The sequence below is a fragment of the Cucurbita moschata genome, unplaced genomic scaffold (genome assembly GCF_002738365.1).
Source record: "Cucurbita moschata cultivar Rifu unplaced genomic scaffold, Cmos_1.0 Cmo_Scf00002, whole genome shotgun sequence".
NCBI classification, from domain to species: domain Eukaryota; kingdom Viridiplantae; phylum Streptophyta; class Magnoliopsida; order Cucurbitales; family Cucurbitaceae; genus Cucurbita; species Cucurbita moschata.
Window position 1 is genome coordinate 4,206,415 of NW_019268518.1, and position 9,682 is coordinate 4,216,096.

A 9,682-nucleotide genomic window follows, 5' to 3' on the forward strand; every position below is an offset into this window, starting at 1 on the left:
TTTTTTTTTTTTTTTTTTTTTTTTTTTTTTTTTTTTTTTTTTTTTTTTTTTTTTGAATTAAGGTGATGTTTTTGGTTGTTATGTAGATGTGGCCTTCTTTGATAGCCAAAGCAAAGGCAGGTGGACTAGACGTGATAGAAACTTACGTGTTCTGGAACATTCACGAACCTCAACAAGGAACGGTAACTCAATTTCTCTAGTTTCTATTGGTCGAAAAGGTGACATGGTATGAACGAAAAACATAAAAATCTTGTTTTTTCAGTATGATTTTGGTGGTGGACGCGATCTAGTAAGATTTTTAAAAGAAGTACAAGCACAAGGATTATACGCTTGCCTAAGAATTGGACCCTTCATTGAGGCAGAATGGAATTATGGGTAAGAACATGTGGAACATTCCTTTAAAAAATGATCATTTCTTAATCTTTGTCTTAACTTTCTAATGCAGTGGTCTACCATTTTGGCTACGAGATATTCCGGGAATTGTTTATCGGTCTGATAACGAACCATTCAAGGTATTGTCTTCTTTTTCTTTATTAAAATATTGATATCAAGTTGTTACGTCTTTATGGTCACCTCTTGGAATATGGAGCTTGCTGTTATTCAATTATTATAGACGGTAAATAGTAATATATATATATATATATATAGTAAATGACTATTTACCGTAAAAAAAAAATATAAATATATATGTTAGATATATAGAGTAGATGATTATACGTATTAACAAAGTTATATATAGTAAACTGAAAATGCTTTCAATACGTAATTTCTCTATTATTATAGATGACTGAAGTCATGAATATAAACTTTTAGCGAATATTCTTCATTACATTTTCTCTCTCTTGTTTTTTATGTTCATGTAGATTGAGTGTATGTGTTGTTGTACGATCCTAATGTTATGTCCCACATTAGTTGGGGGTGGAAACCACCATTTATAAGGGTGTGGAAACTTTCTCCTAGCAAACGTTCAAGGCAAGCCCAAAAAAGACAATATCTGCTAGCAGTGGATCTAGACCATTACATAGCCCACAATCGAAATATGTCGAAACAAACAACTTAACCACTTATGTTTTTCAATTCTTAGCACACATGTAATGAATATTAGTGCAAGAGAAAACACTAACTACTTAGACTTTCTTCTCAAGTTAAGAACCACTATCAATTTTTCGAATTAAAGTACTGAACCATTAAGTCAACAGGTTCGCATGCAAAACTTCACCACGAAGATAGTGAGCATGATGAAGTTGGAAGGCTTATATGCTTCACAGGGAGGGCCTATTATACTTTCACAGGTTCGAACCCAGTGGGCAACACCACCAATGAACCTTTTTTTTTTATATTCTTTTTTCATGTCACTTCTTTAAGAAAACTCATCAATGGAATTGCAGATTGAGAATGAATACTCGATGGTGGAGAAATTCTTTAATGAGAAAGGACCTCCTTATGTTAAATGGGCTGCAAACATGGCGGTTAGCCTCCAGACTGGTGTGCCATGGATCATGTGCAAGCAAAACGATGCACCTGACCCTACGGTATATACGTAAACATAATCATATGACTTATATTCTCCTTTCTATTTCTATTTTACTTATTCAATTGATAGATAAATACGTGCAATGGGTTCAAATGTGGAGAAACATTCACTGGACCGAACTCGCCTAATAAGCCATCTATTTGGACCGAGAACTGGACTACCTAGTATGTCTTGACCTTGTATTGTATCCAAATATTTTGCATATCATGAAAACCAGATTGATATTAATTTTTTATGAGTGTTGGGTTACAGCTATCAAGTTTATGGAGGCGAACCGTACGTAAGATCGGCAGAGGATATTGCATTTCATGTAGCCCTTTTCATTGCCGGAAAGAATGGGGCTTTTGTCAATTATTATATGGTATTTTAATATAAATCTCTCTCAATTTTTTATTTGTTGTTATGAACTGTGATTATTTTAAACCAAAAACCATGGTTCACTTTCTCTCAGTATCATGGAGGAACCAATTTTGGAAGATCCGGTGGTGCATATATAATTACAGGCTACTATGATCAAGCTCCTTTGGATGAATATGGTGTGACGTTTTTTAATATTGTATGTTTAATAAATTAACTCATACTATTCGTATTTTTGCATCAACTGGAAACTTGTGCAGGTTTAATTAGGGAACCAAAATGGAGTCATCTTAAGGAATTACATGCTGCAGTTAAGCTATGCAGCAAACCCTTGCTTTATGGAACAAAATCCAACATCTCACTCGGCATTCGACAAGACGTAAGTTTATGCTGCCAACAACATTATTTTGCAAATTATAGACCTGTTTACTTGTAACCATCCAAACACACCACTGGCAGATATTGTTCTCTACCGACTTTCCCTTACGGGTTTTCCCTCAAGGTTTTTTAAACGCGGGGTAGGTAGAGATTTCTAGACCCATATTGGAATGTTACGTTCTCCGGTCACCAATGTTGGATCACACAATCCACCTCCCTTGGACCACTCAAACACACCACTAGTAGATATTATCCTCTTCAGGCTTTCCCTCAAGGTTTTTAAACGTGTTTGTTACGGAGAGATTTCTATACCCATGTTAGGAATGTTTCGTTCTACTATCACTAATGTGGGATCTCACAATCCACCTCGCTTGAAGACCCAATGTCCTCGCTGACACATTGCCTAGTGTTTAGATCTTATACCATTTGTTCCAACGCTAGCAACTATTGTCATCTCCGGCCTTTTCCTTGTAGGATTCCTCTCAAGGTTTGTAAAACGTGTTTTCGTTGCTAGCGAGAGGTTTCCACACCCATATAAGAAATGTTTCGTTCTCTTATCCAACCAATATGGGATCTCTCAATCCACCTCCCTTAGAAGTCAGTGTCCTCGCTGGCACATAGCCTAGTGTGTGGTTCTTATACCATCTATAACTGATATTGTCCTATTCGGGCTTTCCCTTCCAGACTTCCCCTCAAGGTTTTTAAAACGCGTCTGTCAAAGAGGGATTTCTACACCCATATAAAGAATGATTAGCTCTTGTATCCAACCAAGGTGGGATCTCACAATCCACCTCCCTTGGAGCCCCAACGTCTTCGCTAGCTGGCTCTTATACCATTTGTAACCGCTCAAGCCCACCGCTAGTAGATATTGTTCTCTTCCACGTTTTCCTTCTAGACTTCCCCTCAATATTTTTAAAACGCGTATGTTAGGAAGAGGTTTCTACACATATATAAGGAACGTGACGTGAGATCTCATATTACTCATCCATCTCTTTTGGCAGGCCTTTGTGTTCAAAACTAAGTCTAGAGAATGTGCTGCCTTTTTGGTGAATAGAGGAGTTAAGGACGTGAGTGTTCTGTTTCAAAACGTTACATACGAGTTACCTTCATATTCCATCAGCATCTTACCAGATTGCAAAACTGTGGCCTTCAACACCAAAAGGGTAAGCCTTAAACCAACCGCTTGTTTCTCTTATTCCTCATTAATTTTAACCCTTGAAATACTATTCATCAGGCAAGCGTACAATACAATACAAGAACAATGAAGGCCGTACAAAAGTTTGATTCGCCTGAAAAATGGCAAGAGTTCAACGAACCGATACCTAGCTTTGATCAAACCACGTTAAGAGAAAACAAGTTATTAGAGCAAACGGGTATCACCAAAGACAGCACAGATTATCTTTGGTACACTATGAGGTAAATTATAAGTGGAAATTCTACCGCTCATAATCAAGCTATTCTTGAACACAGCTGAAAACATTTGTACTTTTTATTAACACCCATTGATAGACAAATGGGCTCATATAATTATTGGGTTTGACCTTCACCTGCAGGGTTGAACAGGATTCTCCTGACTCTCAACAAACACTTGAAGTGGGTTCTCGAGCTCATGTTCTGCATGCATTCGTCAATGGAGTTCATGCAGGCGAGTCTTATCTTTACTTTTATGTTGAAACTCGGAGAAACCGTATTACTGAGCATTTATCTATTAATGTTTTACAGGCTCCGCCCATGGAGCTAAAAATGAATCGAACTTCTATCTGAATAATAATATTACATTGAGACATGGAACCAACAACATCTCATTGCTTAGTGTAACGGTCGGGTTATCGGTACGGATATTTTATCTTTCCTTCCATAGTTTGATGCATTTTATACCATTTGAGCCAGTTCTCACAGCTTCTATGTGAAGGGTTCTGGAGCATATCTTGAAAGAAGAGTTCTTGGACTGCGAAGAGTGAAAATTGGAGGCAAAGATTACTCTATGCAACCTTGGGGATACAAGGTCCTTCAATTTTCTAATCTCCTAATACCAACATAAATATAAACTTAAAGCTAACCTTTTTTTAACAATGTGTCGAAAGGTTGGCCTATCGGGAGAGAACTCGCAAATATTTTTAGGCTCGGGGTCAAATGATACTCGATGGAGCAAGTTAGATAACTCGTCTCAGCCCCTCACATGGTATAAGGTATTAACCCATAAACAATTTGTAACTGTCCATTCCACCATTAGCAGATATTGTCCTCCTCGGAAATAGACGAAGAGAAGGACATTTTTACAAAAGTGTGGAAACGCAGACATATTTTAAAAAATTTGAGGAAAGTTCAAATATGACAATATTTAGGGGTGGTGAGCTAGTTTTTCTTGTTTCACCATTTTAAATTCATTGCTAATTGACAGACACGGTTCGATGCACCTTCGGGCGGTGACCCTATCGCCCTGAACCTTGGTTCCATGGGGAAAGGTGCAGTTTGGGTTAATGGTTGGGGCATTGGCCGGTACTGGGTCTCCTTCCTCACCGGAAAAGGGGAGCCTTCACAGAAATGGTACACAGTTTATTAAGACTTTAGTCTCTGGTGTTACTATATCATATCTTAATACAATTATTTGTGTTGTTTTAATACAGGTATCATGTACCACGTTCCTTCCTCAAGCCAACCGGAAACCTGTTGGTTATCTTTGAAGAAGAAACAGGAAACCCGGTCGGGATCACTCTCGATGTTGTTTCCATTACTAAAACTTCGTTGGTCGATGCTCAATGCACGTAGTGATGGAAGAAGACTTTACTATCGTATTAATGTTAATAATGACAGACCTTCACAATAATATGATATTGTTCACTTTGAACATAAACTATCAGTAAAGTCTATGATCTACTCCTTGATTAGCCAATGTAAGACTCATTTCTCAACAATCCTCCCATCGAATAATATACACTTAGAACCTTCTCTGAGGCTTATAGAACCTTCAAACAACCTCTCGTTAATCGAGGCTCGACTCCTTCTCTATAGCCCTCAAACAAAGTACACCATTTGTACAGCACTTGAATCACTTATGACAACACTATTGAGGCTCGGGAAATAACTAAATTAAGGGCATGACTCTGATATCATATTAGGAATCACCACTTCGAAAAATAATAAACCAAGATTCGATAACAATGAAAATAAAACCGACGATTTATTATTTTTGTTACTTTAATTATACATTATCAGAAGATTCGGGGATTACATGGCACATCTGACACGTAAGTCAAAATTCTGCATGGTAGCCTGTTGCTAAACAAGCAGAAGTAACCAAAAAGAAAAAACATTAATGGGCCAGGGGAATAAAGCCCATTAGCCCGAACTCACACACAGGCCCAGGCTCGCAACAGCCCATTTGGGCCGGACAATGACAACAAGGCTTTTACTCTGGAAGTGGAATATGGGCCAAATCGTCTCTAAAAGGAACCGGGGCGACGTCACCAGGCCCAAAAGAATTATGCAGCCCACTTTCCAAATGGGCTTGGGCCATCGGGTCGGGCTTTTGGGGCTCAATGTAAGTCACAACCCTATCCTTTCGGAACGTTAAGTAAATAACAGCAAGAATATAAACGGCCATCAAAGGAAATACAACGATCCCAATGAATACATTAGCAACTTTGGGTAAATTGTTGTCGATAAGCCAGCCCACGAAGCCCGTACTGAGATAATAGATATTGATGCCGATGATTGATAGGCCCAATATCCATGAGATTACAATGATCTGAAAAAAGCCCAAATAAAATTAAACGTGTTAATGGGCCGGCCCAATAGTTGTAATTTGGGCCGAGGGAATGAAAAGGGAGAATGTTGCTTACGTATATGGAATTCTTGTGGGGGCCCATCTTGGTGGTGCTGCTACTGAATTTGAGAAGCGGAATTAGAGCGAATGGAAGCTCGAAGGAAAGGATCATCTGTGAAATTACGCAATTACCCATTACTTTCTTTTTTTTATTATTAAATTTTTATTATTATTTTTTTTTTTAATACAAACCGATGCGATAATGATGAGACGTCCAGCTCCTTGAGGTCCACCGATAATGGCGACAATGAGACTGGGCGTAATGGCAATGGATCTGGTCATAAGGTTCCTCATCCATGTTTTCATTTTCAGGTCCAAAAATCCCTAAAAAAACAAAATTATATTTTAATTTCCTAAAATTAAATTTTAATTAAGAATTTCCATTTAATAAAATACCTGCATGATGAACTGTCCGGCGTAAGTGCCGGTGATGCTGGAGCTTTGTCCGGAGGCAAGCAAGGCTATGGCGTAAATGGTGGAGCTCGATTTTCCCAGCACATTCTGAAGAAAAAAAATTAGAAAAATTGATCAAAACGGTGCCGTATTAAGCATAATGGATAATCGGCGACGGCGGCGGACCTGGAGGAGGAAGGAGGCGGAGTTGAGGGTGATGTCGGAGCACTGATCGGCGGTGGATTCAGAGACATGGCCGACCGTACAGACGGTGCCAGAAACTGAAACGACGGCCATGTTTATTAAAAAGGATATGAACAATGCGAAACCGCTCTCTATTAGGAAATACCGGCACGCGTCCTGCAGCATCCAAACCCATTTTTATTTAATAATTTTATTTTTTTTAATTTTCAGTTTATCGTTAATAAAATATGATTAATATATCACAATTAACATTAGTTAGAAAAATGCCCATCTATTCGAGAGTAAAATGAAACACTTGGTGTAGAAACTTCTCCTTAGTAGATGTATTTTAAGGACCTTGAGAGAAAGCCCGAAAAGTCTAAAGAAGACAATATAAGTTAACGGTGGGTTTGGGCTGCTACAAATGGTATTAGAGTAAGAAATCGGACAATATGCTAGCAAGGAGGCTAGATCTCGAAAGGGGTGGATTGTGAGATCTCTCGTGGATAGGAGAATGAAATATTATTTATAAAAGTGTGAAACCCTCTCCCTATACACGTTTAATAAGTTTTAAGGGGAACCTGGAAAGGGAAAATCTAAAAAAATAATATCTGCTAGCAGTGGAGACCCAAGAGGAAAAAATAAATTAAAATCTTTTAAAATAAAATTAAAAATTAGAAAAATTAGAAAAAGAAACTTTTGGATAACAAAAATGATGCACACATAGTTAGTAATAAGGGTGTACATTTAACCCGACAACCTGGACCAACCCAATCTGAGGGTTGGGTTGGGTTGATTTTTCTGGACCCGAAGTTGAGGAGCTAAATTATTTATTATTTATTATTTATGGTTAAAATGGAGAATTACATTTTATTTTATTTTATTTATAATAGGCATAATAATAAAAATAAAAGCAATGGGGAAGGGTCACATACGTTGATACCACGGACAGAATTTGGCACTTTCCTTGACAGCACGAGAGCCGAATGAAGAAACAGATTGTGCCTGCTCCACAGAGTATAATAAATTAACAACTACCAACTTCCGACATGTCGGTTCATCTTATAAATATTTATAATATTTAAAAGAATCGTACGGCATAACCAGAGCGCCGAGGAGAGCAATGGCGTCGCCGGTGGCACCCTGCCCATTCAATTTCGGTACAAACATTCCTTTCAAAACTCCGGTCGCCGGCGGCTTAACGTAGCTCATTTCCCCGAAGAAACACGCCGCCATTACAAACACCAAAATCGCTATCAGCAATTCCAGCTTCCTCACCTGCAAATAATAGAAAGTTTAGGGGCCAAATTACAATAAACATAAAAATTAGGACTATAAGACAATTAAAATATTAAATAATTTACCCCGTATCTCTGGAGCCCTATGAGCAAGAGGGTGCTTAAACCGGTGAGAAGAACTCCAGCCCAAACCGGAATATGGAATAGAATATTCAGGGCAAAGGCCGTTCCTATCACTGCAACCAAACAAAAAATAAAGAAATATAAAATTAATTTATTTAACTTGTAAATTAATAATAATAAATAAATAATAAAATAATAATTGCCTTCTGGAATATCGGCGGCTATTACAGCGACTTCAGCCAGCAGCCAAAGGCAGTACTTCACAAATTTTGGATATTCGGCTTTACACACTTCTGAAAGGTGTTTTCCTATAAACAAGAAAATAGGAATTAATGTTAATTAATTAAATAATTGAATAATAATAAATATTTGCTTGGTCGACTAATTTTCTTAATTAAACCTTAATTATTTTAGGTTAAATTAATTATGTTAAATTATTTAATTATCTAAAAGTCTCACGGATTAAATACTCTCTAGTGTGAGACATTCTAAGAAAGTTTACAGCAAGACCATGAGAACTTATATTTAAAGTAGACAATATTATATCATTGTACATACCGGTGCTTACGCCAAGATTTGCAGCAAGGGATTGAATTATGAGCGCAAATATTAATCCGATAAGCACCACCCACAAAAGCTGCCTCCCATTCAACAATAACATTTTATAAATAGTTAAAAAAATATATATATATATATAATAACTAATCCACTAATATATATATTACCTCGAATCCGTGATTTGCCCCAGCCTGCAAGTCGGTTTCCACTGAAAATTAAACAAACAAATATTTTATTTTTCTTTAAAAAAGATAATATCAATAAAATATTTTTTTATATATATTCTATTATTCCCGATATTATGTTTAATAAAATAAAAATTAAATTATTCAGTTACCAGTGTTAAACAAGACTCTCGACAGTGACGTGATATTGTCAGCTCTAAATATAAGTTTTACTCTGGACTTACCCAAAATGGCTCGTATGAATGGAGATAGTATTCATCGATTATAAATTCAATCATTCTCTAAATTTGTCGATGTGGGACGTTTATCATCCAACAAGATGGGGAAGGAGAAGCTTACAGTTGCCAGGATCAAGGTAAGCCAATGACACGAGGAAACCAGGGCCAACGTGTGAAAGAAACTTTCTCCATCCAGGTTTCTGAATCATCAACATTAACATAAACTCAAATTTTTTAAATTAAAAAAAAATTATATATATATATAGATTTCTTTTGGCTTAGAGGGGGACCTGATCGGTGGTGGTTGGTTCTTCTCGGTGATTTTGTGTTTTCACGGCGTCGGCCGGAATCGTAGTTGTCTCCGCCGTGTTCACCGCCGCTATGCGATTGCTGCCGCCGCCAAAGGACGGTGTCGCCACCGTACTCATCTGTGCTTCCTTCTGTTGACTACTTGCCATTTCTTCTCTATCGCTCTCTTTAATGTCGTTGCGGACTTCGACGATCTAACAGAATTAGCAGTACACGTATATATACAGTGGCTGACTGTGCATAACGCCAGCTTAGTCTGCCGTCCACAATGTATTATATTCAGATCCACGTGTCATTAACATTTTCTCCTATCCGAGTTTAAAATTAACGCTGCAGTTTTTTTTTTTTTTTTTTTTTTTTTTTTTTTTTTTTTTTTTTTT

At 37.3% G+C, this 9,682-nt stretch overlaps 2 protein-coding genes across 2 annotated transcripts in view; one reads left to right on the top strand and one right to left on the bottom strand.

Annotated features, from left to right (window-relative positions):
- The window catches only part of LOC111456974 (beta-galactosidase 16-like), a 5,965-nt gene extending 822 nt beyond the window's left edge, over nt 1–5,143 (top strand). Inside the window, exons 3-19 of the mRNA XM_023099063.1 lie at nt 87–182; nt 263–375; nt 446–512; nt 1,200–1,292; nt 1,389–1,532; nt 1,604–1,698; nt 1,787–1,895; nt 1,986–2,070; nt 2,152–2,270; nt 3,271–3,432; nt 3,504–3,685; nt 3,823–3,914; nt 3,992–4,101; nt 4,182–4,274; nt 4,354–4,458; nt 4,671–4,816; nt 4,897–5,143. Coding sequence (XP_022954831.1) covers nt 87–182; nt 263–375; nt 446–512; nt 1,200–1,292; nt 1,389–1,532; nt 1,604–1,698; nt 1,787–1,895; nt 1,986–2,070; nt 2,152–2,270; nt 3,271–3,432; nt 3,504–3,685; nt 3,823–3,914; nt 3,992–4,101; nt 4,182–4,274; nt 4,354–4,458; nt 4,671–4,816; nt 4,897–5,038 — 1,953 coding nt within the window. The 3' untranslated portion in view covers nt 5,039–5,143. The remainder of the gene's footprint in view (nt 1–86; nt 183–262; nt 376–445; nt 513–1,199; nt 1,293–1,388; nt 1,533–1,603; nt 1,699–1,786; nt 1,896–1,985; nt 2,071–2,151; nt 2,271–3,270; nt 3,433–3,503; nt 3,686–3,822; nt 3,915–3,991; nt 4,102–4,181; nt 4,275–4,353; nt 4,459–4,670; nt 4,817–4,896) is intronic.
- Nucleotides 5,144–5,426: 283 nt separating this feature from the next.
- On the bottom strand, nt 5,427–9,506 carry LOC111455783 (metal transporter Nramp5-like). The gene is made up of 13 exons (XM_023097396.1): nt 9,284–9,506; nt 9,115–9,193; nt 8,758–8,798; nt 8,591–8,669; nt 8,236–8,340; nt 8,036–8,145; nt 7,768–7,949; nt 7,607–7,676; nt 6,675–6,848; nt 6,492–6,596; nt 6,288–6,419; nt 6,112–6,207; nt 5,427–6,017 (listed from the first exon to the last, which is right to left on the bottom strand). Exons 1-13 carry the CDS (start codon nt 9,449–9,451, stop codon nt 5,679–5,681), a joined length of 1,680 nt encoding a protein of 559 aa, XP_022953164.1. The 5' UTR covers nt 9,452–9,506; the 3' UTR covers nt 5,427–5,678.
- Between the last annotated feature and the right edge of the window lie 176 nt (nt 9,507–9,682).